General features: G+C 42.6%; 1 protein-coding gene across 1 annotated transcript; it reads right to left on the bottom strand.

Moving 5' to 3' along the window:
• Window positions 1–1,477: 1,477 nt before the first annotated feature.
• LOC137362353 (antigen WC1.1-like) lies at window positions 1,478–14,314 on the bottom strand. The gene is made up of 12 exons (XM_068026764.1): window positions 14,271–14,314; window positions 11,997–12,311; window positions 10,567–10,884; window positions 10,416–10,483; window positions 10,285–10,314; window positions 9,997–10,099; window positions 9,804–9,845; window positions 9,291–9,401; window positions 6,170–6,277; window positions 4,833–4,943; window positions 1,923–2,079; window positions 1,478–1,675 (listed from the first exon to the last, which is right to left on the bottom strand). Exons 1-12 carry the CDS (start codon window positions 14,293–14,295, stop codon window positions 1,672–1,674), a joined length of 1,392 nt encoding a protein of 463 aa, XP_067882865.1. The 5' UTR covers window positions 14,296–14,314; the 3' UTR covers window positions 1,478–1,671.
• Between the last annotated feature and the right edge of the window lie 10,222 nt (window positions 14,315–24,536).

Raw genomic sequence — 24,536 nt, 5'->3', positions numbered from 1 at the left:
CTGGGGAGGGATGGAGTTGAGGGAGTCTACAGGTCCTGTTCACAGTGTTGGACTGGATGTCCATGGCGAAAATGAAACATTTCTGGCCAGGAAACCAGAGTAACTGAGAACGTGGATGGCGACAGAAGAAGATAAGGGGAGAAAGTGCAATGGAAAGAGTTAAGATCCATCGGAAAGGAACAGATTGAAATGTTGAGTCTACCGAGGTAGCCTTGTTTGTGGATGTTTGGAGGATTTAGAAGGGGCTGTGCGCGGTTACAGGCACGGGGTGAAGATCTCTAGAGGAAATGAGTTCCATGATAGTATGGGAAAGGATGACATGATGTTCGGTGGTGGGGTCATGATCTGGGGGAGGTGGAACGATATGTCCGAGAGTTCGTGTTTAGGCTCCCCAAGGTCGAGGTCTTTTCAAGAAACAACAACAGCGATTCCATGTCAGCAGGTTTAATGACAATGTCAGGGTTGAGAGAATGAAGTGCTGCAGATCACAGGGAGATAGATAAGAGAGAGTCAAGGGGGCGGAATTCATTCAATCAGACTTACTTGCTTCCATCTTAACACAAACCTTCACTCTTTTACTCTCGCCAGTCCCCCTTTTTCTCTGGTTCTATATTTGCTAAAAGTAATTAATCTCTACTAATATATATTTCTGAAGTAAAAGCATTTACATTCAAAGCTAGTTCTGTGTCTCTCGCCGCAGATGATATCTCAGCTGTTCAGTGTTTCCAGCATGATTCATTTTCAATTCAAATGATGGTCGCCGTCTGCTGGTGGATACGGGTATTTCAGTAAGCCAACGAGTCACAAAAATCACAATGTACTGGAGAGTAATGCACGGTGTATTCGTTCTCCCGACAGAGTAACAATTGCGCTCTGTTGATGACTAACTGAAATGTTTAAAATTGACGGCAAAAACGCATGAATTTCTGATCACATTCTCCTGCTCTCCCGCCATCTTCCGGAGTAATGTAGAGCAGTAAAACAACATTGTATTGTATTTAGGAATTGGTGTACATATATGTAACCATAAAAGAGTCATTAATATTGACAAAGGCACAAATTCCAACTGCAACATTAAATAAATGTTTTTAATCATTTTTTGAAGATTATTCCCATTGTACATCAACACTTACATTATTAACTGCAGTACTTTGTCCATATTGAGTCTGTGGCGGTGGAGCAAACAGTTACAATAAATGCAGATTAAAGAGACAGACCATTTATTTGTCACATGACGTGTTCTAAACCTTTTTGTTAGCAGGATATGGAAAAGTGACTCGGTTATTAAACAAACTTTGCATAAACTCTTCATTAATAAACAATGGTTTTAATCTCTGTGACAGTGTTGGTAATTACATGCGGAGTAATATATCTCAGTATTTGTATCGACAGAGAAATGATCCGAAATCAATTCTGTTTGGTATTTTAATTAAACAGAAAACACACACTTCCAGAAAAAAATATAGAGAAAAGCCAAATCTAGTTATTTCAACACAAATTAACATGATAGTTGATTAAAATAAAGTGAAATTTATATAGTAAAGCAAAACACATCTATCATGTTGACACTGTTGGAGAAGTTCATATAATTCCCTCATATTTAACACAAAATATTTTCCACCAATCTGTGATCATACTCCAGACATCACAGGCAGGATTTGAGGCTGACTTTTACCTGAAAGAACAACAAAAACGACTTGCGAGGGTTACAGCAATGTGAACCATCAAACAAATACATCAAATACAGTATATGATCCCCTCAGCATATTTCTGCTTCAATAAGCCTCCTATTTCTTTAGTAAGTACAGAAAATGTTCTCTCTGATACTTTGGAATCACTGACATTGAAAACACCATTAATTATCATATCAATATCGGAAACAGCCGAAATACATGGAACAAATAATAAAACATTGCTCTTACCGGACTAATGGAGATGTAAGATGTTGAACCACACAGTCACTGCCCATCGTTGGTGGAACGTCTGCTGCTGTGAACGTGTCACAGTGAACATCCTCATAGTTGTCAGCAATGGAGGGAACTGGTAAACCGGGATCAGTGCGGGTCTGAGAGCTGTGTACTGTGGAGAGCAAGATTATGTATTAATGATTGGACAGAAAGCGGGTTCAGTGCGGGTCTGAGAGCTGTATACTGTGGAGGGGAAGATTATGGATTAATGATTGGATTGAATGCGGGTTCAGTGCGGGTCTGAGAGCTGTACACTGTGGAGAGAAAGATTATGAATTAATGATTGGGCTGAAAGCGGGATCAGTGCGCGTTTGAGAGTGATATACTGTGGAGAGAAAGGTTATGAATTAATGATTGGACTGAAAGTGGATTCAATGCGGGTCTGAGAGCTGTACACTGTGGAGAGAAACGCTTTGGATTAACGATTGGACTGAAAGCGGGATCAGTGCGGGTCTGAGAGTTGTATACTTTGTCGAGAAAGATTATGGAGTAACGATTGGACTTTACGCGAGTTCTGTGAGGGTCTGAGAGCCGTCCCCTGTGGAGAGAAATATTATGTATTAATGTTTGGACTGAAAGCAGGTTCAGTGTGGGTCTGAGAGCTGTATACTGTGGAGAGAAAGTTTATGAATTAATGATTGGTTTGAAAGCGGGTTCAGTGCAGTTCATCTATATATGTGTCAACAATGTAAAGGGGAATGGAATTTTTTGACAGCTGAATGTTTTCCAGCTCCATTCACTGTGTTGTTTTTTTACCGCTTCATGATAGCAGATGAAATGGATCAGCTAAGCCTGAATCAGGGTGTTCATATTGAGCACCTGAAGGATTTCCAGTGACAGTGTGAACAAGAGAGATATCACACACCGAATGACATAAGGGTGTCCTTTCTAAAATAAGTCAAGCATTGCTTTGTCTAATTTCCTTTAATCACAACATGAATTTAAATCAACCAGCAGTCTGTGACATCGCCGATTGTAATGAAATTCAAAGTAGTGATAGAGAGCTGGAGACTGTGGGAGTTTAACTCACTGAGAGTGGAGAGATCACCGCCGACACTTGTCAGTGTGAAGAGATCATCAGGACCACTGTCCAGAAACAAGTGACCATCCTGACTGTCAATGGCTCCAGTCTTTACATCATCATAATCACCCAAACCCAGACCTGAGAGGAAATAATGATTGTCACTGACATTAAATGGTAACAATGAATACTTAGAATTATATTATTCGACGTCAGTCTACACGGGCCGGCCAGGGTAAACTGTGATCTTCAGTCGGAGTGAGATTAGAGGCTGGCGAATGGTGGGACCATGTCGTGTCACAATAGGTAAGTCATAGCTCATGCTATGTTTAAAATGCAGCCTGCAATCGACTGAAAGGAACGGGCAGTGTAGGACATTGGTTGGGAGACTGACAACCTGCATGTCTGGCAGATGGCAGCAGCCAGAGCAAGGGTGGCGCCCAGGTCTTCGCATGCCTCCATGTAAGTGCTCCTCCAGACAGCAAGGGCAAGGAGGGAAGCGCTTTTCCATCGGGACGGGAGGAGGAGGCCAGCTAGGCAGGTGGGGAGGGCATGACAGGAGATTGAGCAGGAGGTGAGCAGCCGTGATGTGTTCCCACGGAAGAGGTTTCAGTGCAGAAACGGGCTAAATGCCCTGATGTAGTATGGCAAGGTGAGTGCAGTGCCTAACATTAATCTGACAGCCTTAAATGTCTCAAAAGATAAAAATTAAACTCATTGGTTCAGATGTTCCTCCACTACAGAGCACAGCTCAGTGACCACCTCCTTGGAAAGGCACAATCTTCAGTGACACTGCTGCTCTGACATTTGCAAGGAGCAGAGCCTCTGATGGTAAGCCATCTCTGGTGGGTCGCATCTTCTGCACTCAAGAAGCTGGATGCGTGCGGCTGTGCGCCCTGCTCATCCACACTCTCTTCCAGCCTCACGATTCTTGTCACTGTCTGAGTGCTGCAGCCTAACCCCCGGGGACTGAAGCTGCCTCCATCTCTGATTGTCGTCCACTATGGGAGGCCTCAAAACCGGAGTGGCTGACACCTATTGTAAATTGCTGCACTCACTTCTCAAGGCCTCCATTCTTTTTACTTGGCATATGTAAGTTGCAAGTCGGAGAGGATGTTCATCCTGAATACTTCTGTTGTGATCTCCAAGATCGGTCAGCCTCCAGATTACCAATACCGTGATACAGTATCTCTCACCCTCCCCCAGTGCCACAATGCTTTTCACAGCCAAAATAGAGCTTCCTCTGAGCTTCCCCTTCCTTACAGATGGAGAGTCTCTGAAAACTGTTGTTCTTGCGCGCTTTTCACTAAATTGTGAGTAGCTTGGAACATTGCCAGGAATTTCCTGTTTTATAGATTCAATTACCTGCCCAGCGCCTTAAAGTGCAGCCTCCACCCACCAGCTCGGCCGCTTCCAGGAATATCACTTAACAGTGTCAAGACGTCGGGTTTCATTTGCACCGCTATCTAGCGGCATTTTCCCTCCCAGTGTGTCGCCACTGTGTGACAAAATGCTGCCCGCCATGTTAAAGACACATCTATCTCATTGAATTACCCATTCAACATACGCACACGTGTCACATTTAACCGCCCAGACAACAGTGTCAAAAATCACACTAATTGGATGTCTCATTCCATTAAAGTACTGGGTGCAATCGGGATGATTTTGTTAAATTCCAAATTATTTCTCCATTTTTTAAACTAAAATCACTCAGTAAATCTCATGTCTTCAGCAGCATCACTTTACAGTGAGTACGTTCTGATATATTTAGTTCTTGATTTCGGATAGCAGACAGCGTGATGGATTAAAAAAAACGTGATGGTAACCAGTAAAAATGTACCCACCCTGAATACTGGAGGAGTTCCCTTCAGGATTTTCTGATCCAGGATCCGTGTCACCCAAACTGTGACTGGTGTAATATTCAATCTGATTGAGGGACTCAATGGAATCAGCAACTGTGAAACACAAACATGGATGGTTATTGGAGAGATTGAGTGGGACGTTCGAGAAAATAACAATAAAACGTCATCATCTGGTGACAATGTCCTGGAACTTTGTATCTGACACGATTGTGAAACATTCACCACAGGGATTGCAGTGGTTCAAGTGCAACTAGAGATGGACCATAAATGTTGGCTCATATAGCGAGCAGTTAAAACAATACACAGTACAGCTCGTGGGTCAGATTTCAGAAATCAGAGCGGAGACAATAGTGTAAAACATAGTCAGTTAGCACAGTTTCTTAATCCAGAATTCCTCCCCCCTGTCCCCGAGTCCTTCCCTTTCAGAGTCTCAGACGGCGGGTGGTGGCTCCAAAACCGAACCCCACCCCGGATAATGGGGCAGAAAAGAGTGCAAGGAGGCTAATAACGGTGTTGTTCTTCTTGGTGTGTTTTGTTTTAACCTGAGAAATTTCTATCAGTGGTTAACTCGCTCCCCAAATGTAGCGCAAGACAAAACTTTTATTGGTTTGGTAGGGTTTTTCCCCAGTATCGTGAAGCAGAATTTGTCGATTAAATAAACATCAGAATACAAAGTGGTGCAATAGGTTTTTTGAAGAAACCACCGTTTTCAGGTAAGGAGTTCCTGGTGGGAACATGTTTCCGATCCAGAAATCCAGTCACCGAGAGAAATAAAATCTGTGTCAATGTAACTCTCTCCTCCTGAGAGCAGTGACTATTCATGGTCTAGTTTAAAGGGAATAAAATGACATGATAGTGATAAAGACTTCAAAGTCAGCAGACACAGAAAATGCTACAAAGATGTGATGATACATGAAATATTGAAGAGATTTTCAGTCGATTTATGATATTCAATTGCAGTAGGAGAGAATATAAAATAACAAAAAATAACACGAACAGCCGATGCGTTTGTTATTCAGGTGTTCAGATATCTGAGGCAGTCCGTGTGCAGACGGAAGGGAAAATCGATCATCGGTTTTGATTGCTCGTTAAAAATAAACAGAAATCACGGGTGTGAATCTTCCCAAACCCATTGCTCATCTTACTATACACACAGATATAGACACACTCACACTGTAATAGGACTCCTTCACATGGTGATAGTGAGCGGATTTCTGATAGGGTTCAGTCAGTAAACTGACAATTAAAATGGAGTATTTAAGCGGAAGTGACATTTTTTCGGTGAAAATGCAATTCGGTATGAAATATAAAACACAGACCTGCACCCCGGATCTGATAGGAATCTTTGCCTGGTGGAATATTCCCAATCTCTTCATAAATTGCTTGGTACAAACCAGCCAGTGAACCGTTGCTGCTAGTGACAAAACCTGTCAGATGGAGGGTGGGGAGATTAACGTTCTGTTACAACCCATAAGCGTTTAACAGTAAATTATCTGCGAACATATCCAAATCACAGAGATGGTAATAGTAAAGAGTAAAAAGCCAGAAATTGTGAATGTGGAGTAGATTTGTTGTGTGTATGTTCGTATATGTCTATGTGCCTATTTTTCTGCACACTCATACGTTCACCTGCAGCAGACTGGGGACAGCTGTGTTGACTGAGGAAAAAGTCAATCAAGTTTGTTAGAAACGATCTCCCCTGAGAAAGCCATGCTGACTAACCCTGACTGATCGCTGCCTCTCCAAGTGGAGATTAATCCTGTTCCTCAGAATTTTTTCCAAAAGTTTCCCGACCACTGATGTTAGATTCACAGGCCTGTAATTACCTGGTTTATATCTGCTACACTTCTTGAATAATGGTACCACATTCACTGTCCTCCAGTCCTATGGTACATCTACAGTGGCCAGAGAGGATTTGAAAATGTGTGTCAAAGCCGCTATCTCCTCCCTTGACTCACATAACAGCCTGGGATATATCTCATCTGGGCCTGGGAATTTATCCATTTTAAGCCCGCTAAAACAGCGAATACTTCATACCGTTCAATGCTAATTTGTTCAAATATATCTCAATCCCCCTCGCGGATCTCTACATCTACGTCGTCAGTCTCCATGGTGAGCACAGATGTAAAGTGATCAATTAAAATCTAATCTATGTCCTCGGGCTCCACACACAGCTCGTCACTGGTCCCTAATCGGCCCTACTCTTTCCCTGGTTATCATCTCGCACTTAATATTCTTATAAAACGCCCTGGGATTGTCCTTTATCTTGCTCTCCAGTGTTTTTGCATGCCCCCACTTCGCTCTCCTAATTCATTTTTTAAGTACACCGGACACTTTCTATACTCTTCCATGGACTCCGCTGTTTTCAGCCCTTTGAATCTGCCATAAACCTCCTTTTTAGTTCCTTATCCAATCCTCTATATCCTTTGACATCTAGGATTCCCTGGACTTGTTGGTCCTACCCTTCAACGTTACGGGAACATGTTGGCCCTGAGCTCTCACTGTTTCAGTTTGAAGGTAAGAGATCATGGGATCCAGTGCAATTTGACAAATTGGATCCAAAATTGGCTTAGTGGCAGGAGGCAGAGGGTGTTGGTCTAAGGCTGCTTTTGAGTGTGGAGGCCTGTGACCAGTGGTGTACTAAAGCGATTGGTGCTGGTACCCTTATTGTTTGTAGTGTACATTAATGACTTAGACGTGAATATAGGAGGTGTGGTCAGTAAGTTCGCAGATGGCACAAAATTAGTGGTGTTGTAAACAGTGAGGAGGAAAGCCGCAAATTACAGGGTGATATAGATGGGCTGGTAAGATGAGTGGGAGAGCAACAAGTGGATTCTATTCTTGAGAAGTGTGAGGAGAAGCATTTCGGGAGGATTTACAAGGCAAGGGAATATGCGATGGATGGTAGGACCCTAGGAAGTTCAAAGGGTCAGAGGGACCTTGGTGTACTTGTCCATAGATCATAGAAGGCAGTAGCACAGGACGATAAGGTGGTTAGGAATGCATATGGGATACTTGCCTTTATTAGCCGAGGCATAGAATATAAGAGCTGGGAGGTGATGATGGAGCTGTATAGAACGCTAGTTAGGCCACAGCTGGAGTACTGTGCACAGTTCTAGACACCACATTATCGGAAGGATGTGATTGCACTGGAGAGTGTGCAGAGGAGATCCACCAGGATGTTGCCTGGGCTGGAGCATTTCAACTATGAAGAGAGACTGCATAGGCGAGGGTCGTTTTCTTTAGGGCAGAGAAGGCTGAGGGGGGACTTGATTATGAAGGCCATTGATGGGATAGATAGGAAGAAACTATTTCCCTTAGCGGAGACATCACTAACCAGGGGGCACAGAGTTAAAGTAAGGGGCAGGAGGTTTAGAGGGGATTTGAGAAAATAGATATTCACCCAGAGGATGGTTGGAGTCTGGAACACACTGCCTGAAGGGGTGGTAGAGGCAGGAACCCTCACAACATTTAAGGTATTTGGATGAGCATTTGAAATGCCATAACATACAAGGCTAAGAGCCAAGTGCTGGCAAATGGGATTAGAATAGATAGGTTCTTGTTGGCAGCATCGACACGATGAGCTGCGGGGTCTGTTTCGGTGCTGTATAATTCTATTACTCTATCACTCTCTGACCTGATCTCCTACTTGTGATCCTTTGTAAAATACTGCCAGTCTAGTGAGGTCACAAGGCTCGATCTTTTCAGCTTCAGGATTGTCATGTTTCAGAGCCTTATCTGGTCGTGTCCTTGGCAGAGATAATATGCCTCTGCTGCCCTCGCTGTAGAATCTTTCTTAATAAGTGAGAGAGAGGGAGAGTGAGAGAGTGCTATTTCTGTAAGAAGTCAAAATTATTAGGTAACGTGTTTTTTTTTTATTAAGAGTTCCATTTGTTATTATAAATTAGGAGAGAGTTGAACGTGTGAAATATGATTGGAAGCCTAGCTTTGGAATGTAGAATCATGGCTGGTGAATGCAGAAGGTCCTATTCAAGTATCACTTGTCAAGATAACGGACAGACCCGGTTAGACAGCTCGAGATTGGAAGCCCACAGCCAGAATTTGAAGGGTTGGAATTGATTCCCAATTGATGAAGGAAGATTAACAGTCAAATAAACTGCTGAATGTACAGCTCAAAACTTTCAATTAAACGTCCTGATCCATAGTTACAATAAGTAAATTCTTGCAGAGTTTGATGTATTACGTGATGAACTCTCACAGTAAATGTGGACACTTCAAATCAGTCTCCATTTTAAATCTCACATTTTACTAATTCTCGAGCACACTGAATGCAGCAAAACAGCAAAAAAAAGATTACTATGTATTTCTAACAAGCCCACTTGACATTCCATAGAAAGCTGCAATGAACGACAGTCTTGCAAGTATATGACACAAGATCTGGGATCTTGTGTTGGATCCGCGGGAAGATATGAGCCTCACCTCTTCGAATTGACTTTTTCTGTATAACCATCATCAGTGAGATCAACACACAGATTAGCGGGACTCCGAAGCAGACCGCAACTAGGATGAAAGTCGTTGTATATCCCTGTTCTTAATGACAAAAATAAAGAAAGGTTTAGCACAGACACAGTCCGTCTTGTGTGATAAAATATTTACAATAGGTATTTAATAATTATATCCACTGCTTCTGGGCAATGAGTCCGGCTGAACATTCCCCAGTATGTGTGGTGCACATTGCACCAGAGGAAAGTGTGAACCATTCTAAATTGCAGAGACAGGGGTCCCCATGTTTCTGATGAGTACAGGACAGTTCAGGTACAGCCAGAAACTGGGATTAGAAGAATTATAACCTGACAATTTGTAATATGCGGTGAGGAAAAAAACGTTCAGTTCAGCGAGAACGTGCTCATAGTATCTTCAGAAAATGGCAACAATACCAATTCAACTAATACAAACCCTAACGTTAGCTGGAACACTAATAATGTGAAGTACCTGCAGATGTGGACGAGACAGCAACTGGAGGCACATCGAGTCCTGTGGAATATAATGTACATAAAGTTCAGGAGGATGAAATTTCAGCACTTTGCATTTAAACATAAATACTGTTCTTAATTTCCAGAAGTAATGAGTCAATTTAACGAAACAAGGAACCCTAACCCCACTCTCCAAACCCTGCCACCCTCACCAGAACAAATCACACTGGCATCTTCCTTGTGATCACAGTCGGATTGAGCCAGTGATGAGGAAGGACAGTCGGCCAGAGAAGATTCGCTTCCAGTGCACTTCACCTCATCCAGCCAGATAACACCGTCACCCTGGAAAAACGTGGCCCCTCCTGGGGCCAATAGAGCGTGGCCACAACCCAGCTCTCTGCAGACAACATTGGCATCGGCCATATTCCAGGAGTCATCACACACCGTGCCCCAGATGTTACTGCACAATATCTCCACTCTCCCGGAGCAGTTGGTGTTACCTCCAAACAGGCGTAACCATTGTCCCGAGTCTGTCAAAAAGAATCAATGATTATTATTAATGTGGTATAAGACAGGAGTACCAGTCACATAGTTGATACAATAAAGAGGAATTAGCACCTGGTGAAAGCACACGTTTACAGTCATGTTCTCGAATGCAGTCCTTTGATCTGTGGGGCTGCTCCTTAATTACTTTTGCTTCTGTTGAGAAGAGAAACATGCTGACTGTATCAGACACAAAAGTTTGAAATGACAATCGCACATTGAGAGGTTTGTTGTGTTACCTGAACAAACAACACCAGCATCCTCTCTGTGTTCACAGTTGTGTTTGCCCCACGGTTCTGTTTGACACTGCCAAAGGAGCGATTCGTGTGAAATACACTCCATCCCATCGAGCCAAATGGGTCCGGATCCTTCTCCGAATGACTGAGTGTAATAATCGATGGAACTGAGGGGACCACACTGTAATTGTTTGCAGATCACATCTGCATCAGGTCCATCAAATGTATCTGAGCACACTGTTCCCCAGGTGCCATTGTAGAACACTTCCACTCTCCCCTCACAGCGATGCTTCCCATTCACCAGCCGCAGCTCTTTGTGCTCTGTCAGTGACACAAGAAATATCCAGATGGTGAGATTGATAACTCGTTGTGTGTTCATACTGCACAGCTCAACACTTGCTCCATCGGTTTTGTTCACTGATTGCGGGTAACTATTTCAGAAAATTGATGGAAAAACACCGACAGCCCATAATGTAATAAAAAATAATGAACACGGAATTCACAACAGAAGGAGAAACAATTTTATTGAATTCTTTGAAGAAGTTACAGAAAGATAACGGGGATACTGCAGTCGATGCAATATGCAAGTTCCTTTTTTTCGTAAGTACCTCTGACAAGGTACCATATAGTGGGATTATGACTGGGGTCAGAGCATGTGGAGTCAAGAGATCAGTGGAAGAATGGTAGAAAACTAGCTACAAAGCACGTCATCAGGGTTAAAAGTGGTAACCCAGAATGGCAGAATGTGGGAAGTGGTGTTCCACAGGGCTGGATTCACTGCTGCTCAACATTTACATAAACGGTTTGGGCTTTGGCATGGGAGACATAATTTCAAAATTTAAGATGACAGCAATTTGGGGATACAGTTAACACTAAGGAAGACTGAGACAAAATACGGGAAGACATGACTAAATGGGCCGAATGGGCATACAATTATCAAATTAGTTTTAATACAGATAAGTCTGTGGTGCTGAGTGTTGGTAGGAAGAATAAAGAGGCCACGTATTTCTTGTAAAATAAGAGTGAAAATGATGTAGAGAAGCAAAGAGATATCGTGATACAGAGGCACTAATCACTCATAAAGTGACAGAGACCGAAGGTAGTGATCATGAATATAGGAAAATCATGAATAAATCTCATAAGAAGTTCAGCAGATTTTGTATTTTACACATACAATTGTTGAGTTGAATAGCACTGATGTCTTTAAGGAAAGGTGAGTAGGTACATGAGGGAGAAAAAAGTAGGAGGACATGCAAAGAGGGTTAGATGCAGTAAAGTGGGCTACAGTCGTGGGCAACATGAACACCAAATTGAACAGTTAGACCGAATGGCCAGATTCTGTGCTGTACATTGTATGTAATTCGATGTAATATATTCCCTGTGAAGCCACGTGCGCAACACTACGCAAAATGGGCATATGGAAGCACCCTTACCTGAACACATGATCCTCACATCTTCTTCATGAGAACAGTCGTGGTTATCCCACGATGCTGAGGGACATTCCCAGAGAAATGATTCGTTACCGGAACAGTTCAGTTCATCCAACCAAACTGGCCCTGAGTCTGGTCCACAAGATGCAGTAAGTGACATGTCCAATGCCTTTCCACAACCCAGCTGTTTGCAAACCACGTCAGCGTCCGCCAGATCCCAGGAATCAGCACAAACTGAGCCCCATGTACGATTGTAATAAATCTCCACTCGGCCAGTACATGGGCTTCCACCGCCGGACAGCCTTAACTGCACGTGGTCTGTTGGACAACAGTACATGAGGATTATAAGTTCAATACACATTCACCTCATCACTCAGTCCAACTCATTGTCCCATCACCAGATAAATCAAAAATGTTAAATGCACCTTTGACAGGTAAATGAAACTATCCAGCAGAATATGTGTTTGCACTTACTTATTACATAGAATATAAAGAACAGAAATATTTCAGATGTCCTACTAGATCTGGCTTTGACAAGTTATGGTCTTCAGTTTACCGTGTATGTTTTGAATGCTTGTGTCCGTTGTTGTCAGGCAAGCAGTCACGTGATTAACTGTCAATTTATACTCATGTTATCTAACTGTATCTGTTCCTTGTCCATGTATGTTCCCCTTATTTGTTATCTTGGTCAGACGTTCACTGCCATCTCCTCTTTCCTTTATCTTGACTAACAAGTGAGTTGCATTGATCTAGCGCCATTAACGTAATCAAAGATTCCAAGGCGCGATACAGGAGTGATATCAAAGCAATTTTAACACAAAGCACCTAAGACTAAATTAGTTCAGATGACCAAACGCTAAGTCAAAGAGTTAGTTTTATGGAGCATCTCAAAGCAGGAAAGATAGGTTGACAGGCAAAGAGATTTAAGCAAGTAATTCGAGAGCGTGTGACCTTTGCAGTTTCAAGCACAGCCGCCAATGGTGCGCAATTAAAATCAGGAATGCTAAAGAAGCCAGAACTGGGAGCTGTCAGACTGGAGCCGATTGCAAAGACAGGAGCTGTGAGGTCAAGATTTCCACTGTTTCTGAAGAAAGTACTTAGTCCAACCAATCGGTATCAAAACTGAATCATTAAATATCTCATATGTTGTAAGTTCCACTCTGGCATATGTAAATAAATGTTCATTGGAACAACCCCAAAACATCTGTCCACACTTACATTCTGCATAATACAACATCCCCAGAACATATGCCTGCATTTTCATGCTGCACAATGGAACTTTCAAGCGCAAGTCCAAAACATCTGTCTACTTTTATACACAGTCTAATGAAACTTACACCAGAACAACTCCCACACAGCTACCTCCACTTACATACTGTACAATGGAACTGATTGCAAGCTCGACGCTGGATTGGATAGCAGAGCTGAGAGTCCAATTCCATATTCTATTTATCACAAGGCCGTTATCTTTCACCTCCATCATCATTCACCTCCCTTCCTGCCTCAGCCCATCTGCTGCCGAAATGCTCACCCATGCTTTGTTGCCTGTAGAACCGAATATTTCAATGTTCTCCTGGGCGATTACCCATCCTGCACCCTCCAGAAACATCAGCTCATCCAAAGCATTGTTGCTTCTCCTACATGAAGCCTTTCTCAGGAGCGCCACTGCACTCGCTGGTTTCCCATACGCCAATGCCTCGTGTTTTCCATTATGATCTTCATGTTCAGACACCTTCATGCTCTACCCCTGCCATCAGTATAACCGCCTGCAGCCTGAATCATTTCAAGAGCTCTGCATTTCTCTGAATCCCGCTTCTTGCACATCACCCACTTCCATTGCCCACAACTTTCAGTCTTGTCTTTACCATCTGACCCCCACAGATCAGAATTTTCCCGCGAAACATTTCTGTGTCTCCAGCTCTTCAAATCCAGTCTTTCGACTAAGAATTTAGTCACCCACTCTAACATCTCTTTGTTTTGCTCTGTGTCAGTTTTCTGCCGATTACATTCCTGTTAAACTCCTTGTGATGTATGTGTTAAATGAAAGTTCTGTTATAAAAAAAATCTTGTTGCTTCATTGTGTCCGTGTCCTCTCTCTCTGCACACTACCACCATCCAGCCCCAGCTCCCCACCCGCCACCCATCCTCACCCCTTCCCCTCGAGTGAAATTACTGGTTTGAGACACCCAGCAACAAGTAACCTATATTATCACTTTTCTCAGCAGATTAGACATTTCACTTCTTTGTTATTGTAAAAGCAGTGAAGAATTTGTTTACCTGAACACAGGACCCCAACGTCCATACTGTCAGTGAGAGACGAATTCAATGTGAATAAGCTGCAGTTCTGGAGCTGCAATTCGTTTCCTTCACACTGGACAGCATTCACCCAGACGGGTCCTTCACTCTCTCCGTCCTTTGAATAGTTATAAGTGGCTGTCGCTTCACCGCAGCCCAGCTGTGTACAGACCACGTTGGCATCATTTAGGGTCCAGTGTCTGTCCTGCAATCTCCCCCAGCTGCCGGTGTAGTAAATCTCCACTCGCCCATCACACCAGCTTCCCCCGTTAGTCAGCTTTAGTGACCAATTTTCATCTACAATATGAAACACATTGAGAATGGTGAAACTGAAGCAAAATATCTCATACTTTACTGCCACCAGAAAAATTATTAATTTTAATGGTTACGATTTCTGTCATCATTATTCAGAAGGCTTGTCGGAAGCTGTTCTTCACCATTACCTTTTCTCAGTAAAAACATTTTAGAGACATACCGAGTAGCTTCCGCTAGCTAAACTGGGGAAAAGGGGTCAAATGAACTGGGGGTGAGCGCGGTACATACCGGCTATTGATAAGTGATGAGACCGAAGGATGGACCAGGGGCTTTAAATGGCTCCTGACAGATGACAGTTCCCTTTCTCCCATATGGAGGGAAACAGACAAGTTTAATTTGAGACAATGCTTCCGATGACGTCTCAAATCGCTTCACAGGCAATGAAGTACTTTTGAATTGTAGTCACTAATGCAATATATGCTGACCCGAGGGACTGAAGGTCGTTCTCCTGTCTACATGAACTGATATTTCCTGATCTTGCCCTGTACTTGAAAATATCATCAACGTTTCTTCCAATTTTTCTTCCTCATCTTCACATGGTCCATCTTCAACTCTTCCGTTCCCTTCCACAACATCTCTGTCTCTGATTCTGGGGATAGACTATTAACCAATATAAAGAGTAAGCCCAGTGACTCTCACAGTTACCTTGTCTATGATTCCTCACACCACGATTCCTCTAATGACTCTATCACATTCTTCCACTTTCTCCATCTGCATTGTATCTGTCTGCGGATGCAACCTTCCATACCAGTGCTTCCAGATATGTCTTCCCTTCCCCTCAACCGAGGACTCTCCTCACCTCCTCATCCACCCACCATGGTTGACAGGGCCCTCAAGCACGCATATTCCATTTCCCAAACTTCTGCTTTCACCCTTTACTCCTCCCAGAACCATGATAGGATTCTGCTTTTCCTCATCTTCCACTCCATCAGCTTTCATATTCAATCGATCATCTTCTACCATTTCCACCACCTTTAATTTGATGCCACTACCAAACACATCTTCCCCTTCGCTCCACTTTTAACATTCTGAATGGTCCATTCGCTTTGTGGCACCCTAATGCTCTCTTCAATCATTCTCAACACCCCTTCCCACAGGACCTCCCCATGAAAGTGCAGAAGATGCAAACACCGCACTGTTACCTCCACCTTTCGCTGCATCGAAGCCCCCAAATACCGCTTCCAAGTGAAACAACGATTTAACTGTCCTGCTTTCTATTTTGTACTCTGCATTTACTGTATTGACTGATCATGATGCCGTCTCATTTACATTGGCAGACCAAACAGAGATGAGTGATTACTTTGCAGAATACCATTGCTCAGTCTGGAAGCTTTACCTTTAGCTTCCAGTTGCCTGCCATTTTCATTGTATACTCCACTCCCACTCTGACCTCTCCCTCCTCTTTCCCCTGCACAGTTCCAATGCAGGATAACAGAAGTTTGAGAAACAGCACTTCTTCTTTCCACGAGACTCTCTGCACCATTTTGGAATGAACACAGAGTTCAGAAATTTCAGATCAGATTCCCTCCCCTTTTTTCTGTTTTGGACGAGATCTTGCCTTCCAATTTGTACCTCCACATAAAATGTGCTTTTCACTTGACGTATTCCAACATACTTTTGCTTTGCATTGTCCCTTTTACCATTTAATCTCTCCAGTCTTTCACCATATCACAGACTGTTCATTTCGTTCTTTCTTTGTTTCCCCCTTTCTTTAAAACATGTTAAGTCTGTAAGTTCTGATGAAAGATCCGCAAACTGAAAGGTTGATACGGTTTCTCTCGCCATACATGCTGCCAGAACTTCTGAGTATTTCCAGCTCTTACTGTTTTTATTACCTATATTTTAAATTGTGAAACGTGGGAACACTTTTGCACTGAGCAATGTCCCACATACAGTGATCAGATAACTGAGCAGATAACCTGTTATATGAGAGTGCTGGCTGAGAGATAAATGTAATCCTGGAAACTGGGAGAATTGCAATTTACATCAAGTTTGTGAAATAATCAAAGACATAGCACATTGGTGAAATAACGAATTTCGTCATTCACTATCATTTAATTGCACTTGGTGCAACGGAAATTAAAATAAAGCTCACACTATTTATCTGGCATCAAGTTCACAGTGTTTTCTATTAAACAGATGATCTTTGCAGAGAATTCCATGATCATTCATATTTCAACTGCCTACATTGATAACAGTTTCAGTGCTCGAGCAACATTTCCATTCCATGGCAGTGGTCCTGGGAGCATCTTGCTGATTCGAAAGCCCTTCAATAATACCCCAGATTTACCCGGAAATAGATATTATATGACGAGAAGTACTAACAACTAGTCATTGTATGTATTAAATGTTTACTGGAGTGAAGATTTGATTCATTTGTAATTTAATTCAGACCAAAACACCCGGAAACATTTCTCAGAATCTTGCTGACAAAGGAATTATGGTATTAACAAAACTAGTGAATCAGCGACCTGTGGAAATAGTCAATGATGCTTGACAGCAGAACAGTTGGTGTATTTTAGTTCAATTGACTGAGATGACTCACCCGTACAGATGACACTTGCATCGTTTTCATGTGAGAAGCTAAACTGTTCCCAGGATGAAACAGGACAATCCCACAATCGCGTCTCGTTCCCCCGACACCTGAAATTTTCCTTCCACACTGGACCAGTTCCCTTCCCAAAGTGAGCTCCTCCCGGGATTGAGTTTACTGTCCCACACTGAAGGTGCTCACAGACCACGTTGGCGTCTTCCATATCAAAGTAAAGGTCACACAGCGTCCCCCACTGGTCTCCATGTAGCACCTCCACCCGGCCGGAGCATCTGTTCATCCCACCAACCAATCGAGGTTCAGGTTTCCCTGCATTGGAAACAAATACAAATCCAAATAATTTCTAAATCATCCTCTGCACAGAAACAGCAAAATAGAAAATGGGTAAAAAAAAAGTAGAATTTTATCTACACGATTATCCAGCCATACTTTACACAAATTATCTATCAAATTGCAATTAGAATTACTACAGCAACACAAAAGTAAAATACTGCGGCTGTTGGAGATCTGAAATGAAATAGAAAATGCTGGAAATACTGAGCAGGGCTAGCAGCAACTGTGGCGAGAACAAGAGAGTTATGTTTCAGGTCTGTGTCCTTTCCTCACAAAAATTACTACAGGACCTCTTTAAGAAGTTTGCTGAATACTCAAAAGTTAACAATTCTTCTTTCAAACGCTGATCAATTCTTGGTCTTTATCTCTTGGTGCTTGGAATATAAAACTCAGAAGGATGTGATGTTTCTGTTGTGTCTGTTGTCGCTTTTGTGCACCGCACTTCACAAAACCATTGGCTTTGGAGGTGGTGCTGGACAGAGTCACTGGAATGACAACAATGCTTAAAGCATTACATTATGAAGACAAGTTGCATAAACTTTGTTTACAGTAGATTGCGTTTAGAATGATTAGACCTTATCGAGTTGACGTGTATAAAATGTTTAAGGGGTTTGATAGATGCGCTAGAGACGATCAGGAGAACAAATACAAAACAAGGCCATTTAGGAGCTGCTTTTCTTCATGAGGGATGTGGACATCTCTGGCAGTTATTGTTCAAATTTATTTGCCATTGAAACCGTTGTCAGAACCTTCTTCTTGAACTGAAATTGATTGCCTGGGCAATGTTCTTCTGCAAGTTCTGAGGTCGGTCGAGTTAAGTCAAAGGTTTTAGGCATTGTGTGTACCTTTAGCTGCATGTGTTATAAACAGAGTGGGAAGTGTAGAATTTGGTAATTAGTGTGTAAGACTGAAATCTAGCCTTAACATTTAGAATTTAACTTGCAATATTAAAAAGCTGCAAGGCAGTTCATGTTAGCAGTTAATCGTGCAAGTCAAGTTCGCAGTAAGCAGTCAATCAGCTGTGATTGTCCGATCTGGGGTAATTACTGTCAGCTGGAAACGGTCTAAACTGTTGCAACTTGAATGAGCCTGCAAAGGCATATAACATTAGACTTCATTGCAAGTGGCTTTGAGTGCAGGAACAGGGATGTCTTACTTCAGGGCCTTGGTGAGACCACATCTGGAGTACTGTGTGCAGTTTTGGTCTCCTTATCTGAGAAAGGATGCCCTTGCCATGGACAGAGTGCAAAGAAGATTTACTAGGCTGGTTTCTAGGATGGCAGGATTTACGCATGAGGAGAGATTGGGTCCACTGGGCCTATATTCACTAGAGTTTAGAAGAACGAGATAGAGCCACATAGAAACCTATAAAATTCGAACAGGACGAGGCAGGCTCGATGCAGGGAAGATGTTCCCGATGGCTGGAGAGTCCAGAACCAGGTGTCACAGTCTCAGGATATGGGGTATGCTATTTAGAACCGAGATGAGGAGAAATGTCTTCACTCAGTGGGTGGTGAACCTGCGGAATTCTCTACCGCAGAAGGCAGGGGAGGCCAAACAATTACATATTTTCAAGAAGGAGATGGATATCTTTCTTAATGCCAAAGGGATCAAGGGGTATGGGGACGAAACGAAACAGGGTAATGATTTTGATGATCAAACATGTTTTTATAATGGCTTGGCAGGCCCGAAGGGCCGACTGGCCTATGCCAACTCCTAGTCCTATTTTCTGTGTTTCTATTTTTAGTCTTCTAGTAAGGCAGAGTGTTACCACAGATTGCAATGTTAACTGAATACATTATGAAAATAGTGGGAAGTTAGAGTTTGCTCAGAGTAAGAATTCGGTGTACAGGGGGAAAAGGAGTTTTTTTTTCATTCGTTCACAGGGAGTGGAGGTTTTTGGCTAGGCCAGCATTTATTACCCAACCCGAATTGCCCTTGCAACGATGGTGGTGAGCCGCCTTCTTGTACTGCTGCAGTGCATGCGCTCTCAGTACACCCACAGTGCTGTTAGGAAGGGAGTTCCAGGATTTGACCCAGCTGTGGTGATGAAACGTTGATATAGTTCCAAATCAGGATGGTGTGCGGCTTGGAGGGGAACCTGCAAATGGTGCTTCTACCATCCATCTGCTGTCCTTGTCCTTCTAAGTGGCAGAGGGCGTGGGTTTGTAAGGAGGTGCCTTCTTTTGTCTGTTGAGCTTCAGTAAGTGAGTGGAGTCACAGATTTAACAGGGCGCCACGGCCAGCAGCAGCAGAGAGGCAGAGACCAGACAAATAGAGGGGAAGCTGTTGTCAGGTCAGAGTATGAGGGGACGTGGATAATTTACAAATAAGTACTAAGTTAATTGGTGAGTGCTTAGTGTTTCGGCGTTAGCTAACCAGTAAAATAGCTTTAAAGCTAAAATGCATTTACACATAATTTTACCTTTTAAATAAAGACAGCCTATGTTCTCGCAGAGCAGTTATTTTTTTCTGGATATAGGATTTTGTGGATAACGGAATTATCCCGAGGGAGCATGTCCATAGTAGATGTCTCCACCTGGAAACTCTCTGGCACAGGGTCATAGAGCTGGAGTGGGAATTGGAGATACTCCAAAACATACCGCAGCAAAAGGAGTATTGGAAAGTTTGCTGCAGATTTTAGTCACATCTTGTAGAGAGGTGCGGGGTCAGAATGAGGTTGTTGCAGCTTCTAGTGCACAGCAATGGAAATCCAGATTTGTTGGTGAACGAGGATATGCAGAAAATGAATCTTTCCAACAGGAACAATGTACTGGCTATTTGTGAGGATAAGGATGAAGACTGTCAGAAGGGCTGCCAGAATGTTGACCGGGATACGTTGGAACAGGAGGCTGTGCAAAAGGTGGAGGAGTGGAGCATAATGTGATACTTTTAAGTAGTTCAGTCATTAGGTTATTAGGAGTCCCAAACAGTATTTGCCCAACTTGTGCGAAGTGAGGGATATCTCAAATCAGATTGCGAGAATGCAGGGGAAATATCCAGTCGTTGTGGACCATGTATGGACCAACAGCATAGGAAAGAAAAGGCAAGAGTTTCTTTTCAGAGAGTACCTGGTGCTGAACTATAAAAGAAGATCTCAAGGATTGTAATCTCTGGATTATTATACAAGCCGCTTGCACATTTGAATGGGGAGTGGGGGGTGGGGGAATAGGGAGGTCAACACGTGGTTGAAGGTGTTGATGTTGGAAAGAGGTGTTACTTTTTATGGTACCCACCACTTGTACTGGGATATTAAACAACTGTTCTGTTGGAATGCGCTTCACCTGAACTGGGTTGGGATCAGGGTCCTAGAATAAAGGATAAATAAGGTTGTTACAGGTTTCTTAAACTAGTAAGTGGGTGAAGGGAAGCTGGTGGGGGCTGGCTGCGGGGGTAGAGCAAAGTTGGAAATCTAACGTAAATAGGCAATACCGGGAGAGGAAAAACTAAAACATGCAATATTTGAGTAAGACAATTTTACAGTTTTTCAACACTTGAATCTGCGGTGAAAACAGCTGTTGCTTTCTTGACAAAACAGTTGCTAGAAATACTGGCAGACCTCGACGTTTTGGGCAGTGTACTCTGTCCATTTTCTGGAGAAACAACTGGAACTGGTGGAAGCGATCGGTTTATTTGTAGTGGAGAATGGGAATATGGACAGGATCTTAGGTTATTACAGGTGCTTGTTCTAGCTGCTATTGGTCTGTTAATTATATTCCGTGAAAGGTCAGTACATGCCATTGTGCTTGCTGCTGTTTCGTCAGCTACAGTGTATCGTGGCAGGTCAATCCATACTATTGTTCTGGTCGTGGTATGTTGGCTGCAGAGCAGGGGATGGTGTGTCTCTTGAGGAGAGACAACCAGATATCCACTGAGGAGCAGGCCACTGTTAGGGGGACGTTGTGGTGTTTATAGATCTCCATAGCTTCCCTGATGCAGTGAATGGGACAAGCCTGCCATCGTCAAGTAAACTCAACGCAATGATCACAGCATTGAATGGTCCAATTCCAAACTCACCTCTTCTATTATGGACTGGCATGCAAGACACAGTAACATCATAAGTATAAAAGAAAACAAAAACATGGGAAAATAGGGAAAAGAGCCCAGATTCTCGTGAATGGCAGATATACAAAGAATAGCAAAGGGTGACAAAATAGATCGCAATAGCTACAATACTTTTACAATAATTTCTAAAATAGTTTGTAAGTAAGAGCAATGTGGCCTCATTAAAATGACAATGGTGATATTATAAATGAAAATAAGGAAATGGCGGGAATTATACAGAATTACTTTGCATCAGTATGGACATGGACGTCACTTTTCTTAAGGTTCCTTGTTGTTACAGTTGACCAAAAGCTGCCATGACGTCGAGGACAGTCACTTTCATCTCACTTCTGGAATTCAGCTCTTTTTTCCATTTTTGGACAAAGGGTGTAATGAGGCCTGAAGCTGAGTGGTCCGACAAACCCAAACTGAGCATCAGTGAGTAGTTTATTGGTAAGTACTGCTTGGTAGCGCTGTAAACAACACCTTCCATCACTTTGTTAATGAATGAGAGCAAACTGCTGGGACAGTAATTAGAAAATTGCAATTGTTACACGGCTATTTAAAGTATGTTAGCGAGGGAATCGAGGGAATTATAGATTGGTTCGCCTAACAGCTGTTGTCAGGGAATTACCAGAGTGTACATTTAAAGATGGAGTGTTTGATCACCTTGAAAAGTTGCAGCCAATCAGAGATAGGCAACATGCATTTGTAAAAGGTAGATCATGCCTGATGAACCTGATCAATTGTTTTGTGGAGGTAACTAAAGTAGAGGGCAGGGGAAGCTCAATGGATGTTAATCAGATGGACTTCCAGAAAGCAAACAACAAAATCCCTCATAACTGATTGTTGGCTAAAGTTGCAGCTCACAGGATTTAGGGCAAATTATTGACTACTTGGGACGTGAGCTTAGTGGCAGGAGACAGACAGCAGGGATAATGGGCAGATCATCTAACGGGCAGGATGTGATGGCGCCGTCCCACAGGAACCTCTACTATTTATTAATGATTTAGATGGCTGAATAGAAAGCCATATATAATTGACATACTCAATATTGCCATTGAAAAAAATCAGCGATATTGTAATCATGCATATTTTAAGCATAAATTTGCAACAACAAAAAAAATAGATTAAGTGACTGTGGAAAACTATTACAATATTGGCAAGTGTGAGGTGTCCAATTTGGAATTTAAAATGTTCCAGTATTTTCGAAATGGTGAAAAAACGGAAAATAGACTTCAGGGTCAAGGGCAAGGACAGAAAAAAAAACAGCAAATGGAATGCTGGGCTTTATATCTGGAGGAACGGAATACAAGGGGCTAGAAATCATGCTACAGCTAAAAAAAAATCCTGGTCAGGTCACATCTACAGTAGTGTTCAGCTGTGTGCAAACAAAAAAGTATTTTGGGCAGTTAGAACTGTGCAAGAAGTACTGTGCGACAAGAACTGATGCTGGGAGTACTATTGATCATATTTTGCATAAATGATTTCGACTCAGGGAGGGACAGACAATTACAATATTCATTAATGACATGTACTTGGGACAATGGTTAATACTAAGGCAAATTGTGATAAAATACATGACGTTAACGAAATTGTAAATGAATTTTAATGCAGATAAATGTTCACTTACAGATTAGGGTAGGAAGACTGAGAACACATTTTCCTTGGACAATGATAATCTAAATTGTGTCGAGGAGCAATGGGATTCAGGGGTACAGATAGAAAAATGAATACAATAGCAATACAGGTTAACAAAGCTACAGAAAATACGAAAACATTGAGGATTATTTTCAGAGAGATACGTTGAAAGGGGAGTCATACCCAGCACAAGGAAAGATTTGCTGTTGATTGGAGTCGGTTGATTGGGTGCGAACTGGTCAGTGTTTCCCTGCTTTTCTAGGCAGTGTGCAACTGGGCAATTTTCCACCGTATCAGTTGGATCCTGGTGCTGTAACTGTACTGGATCAGCTAGGCTCCAGTTGTTGCTAGTTTTAGAGCACTGATCTTCAGCACTGCAGCTGGAGTGTTATCGGGCCCCGAATCTTTGTTATGTGCAGTGTGCTCAGCCGCTTCTTAATGTTGTGTACTGTAAATTTAGGAATGGACCGAGAAATAGAAAGCATTTGCACAGCAGTAGCTCATTGGCATGGATTGTCACGCACTACTTCTCACCTTTTGCCAGTCTGAATAACTACCTTTAACCCACACTTTGTTGACTGTTTTGCAGCCAGTTTTCTACAGTCTGTCATGATCACCCTTCAAAGTATGCAATTAATTACCTTGAAACCACATTCACAGTTTTAGGTTTAAAAACTGGACAGACAGCTTCTGACCAGCAAGATGCAACAGTCAGCATATAATCAGAGAATGTTTCCAACACAGAAGGAGGACATTCAGCCCGTTGATTCCATGCTGGTTATCAGCAAGAGCTCCTCAGCTGGTCCTATGCTTCTGCCCTTTCCCCATAGCCATGCAAAGATGTTCTCTTCAGGTGCTTGTCCAATTCCATATTGAAAGCCACAATTGAATCTGTCTCCATCAGACTCGCAGGTAGAACATTCCAGAAGATCCTAACCACTCGCTGTGTAAATAACTTATTCCTCATGTCAACGTTGGTTCTTATCCCATCCACCTTATAACAGTGTTCTCTGGTTATTGACCTTTCTGCCAAGAGGAACACTTTCTCTCTATCTACTCTGTCTATTCCCCTCATGATTTTGAACACCTCTATCAAATTTCCACGCAGCCTTCTCTGTTCTCAGGAGAGCGACCACAGTTTCTCCAAACTATCATTGTAACTGAAGTCTTTCATCCCTTGAACCTTCCTTGTAAATCCTTTCTGCACCCATTCTATAGCATTCACATTCTTCTAATGTGCCGTGCCCTGAATTGTACACAATACACCAGTTGAGGTGAAGCCAGTGTTCCACAAAAGTTCATAATAACTTCCTTACTTTTTTACACTATACCGCCACTTAAAAAGGCCAACATCCCATTGAATA

Source organism: Heterodontus francisci, unplaced genomic scaffold, assembly GCF_036365525.1.
Source record: "Heterodontus francisci isolate sHetFra1 unplaced genomic scaffold, sHetFra1.hap1 HAP1_SCAFFOLD_236, whole genome shotgun sequence".
Lineage (NCBI taxonomy): Eukaryota > Metazoa > Chordata > Chondrichthyes > Heterodontiformes > Heterodontidae > Heterodontus > Heterodontus francisci.
This window is presented reverse-complemented; position numbering and strand designations above follow the sequence as displayed.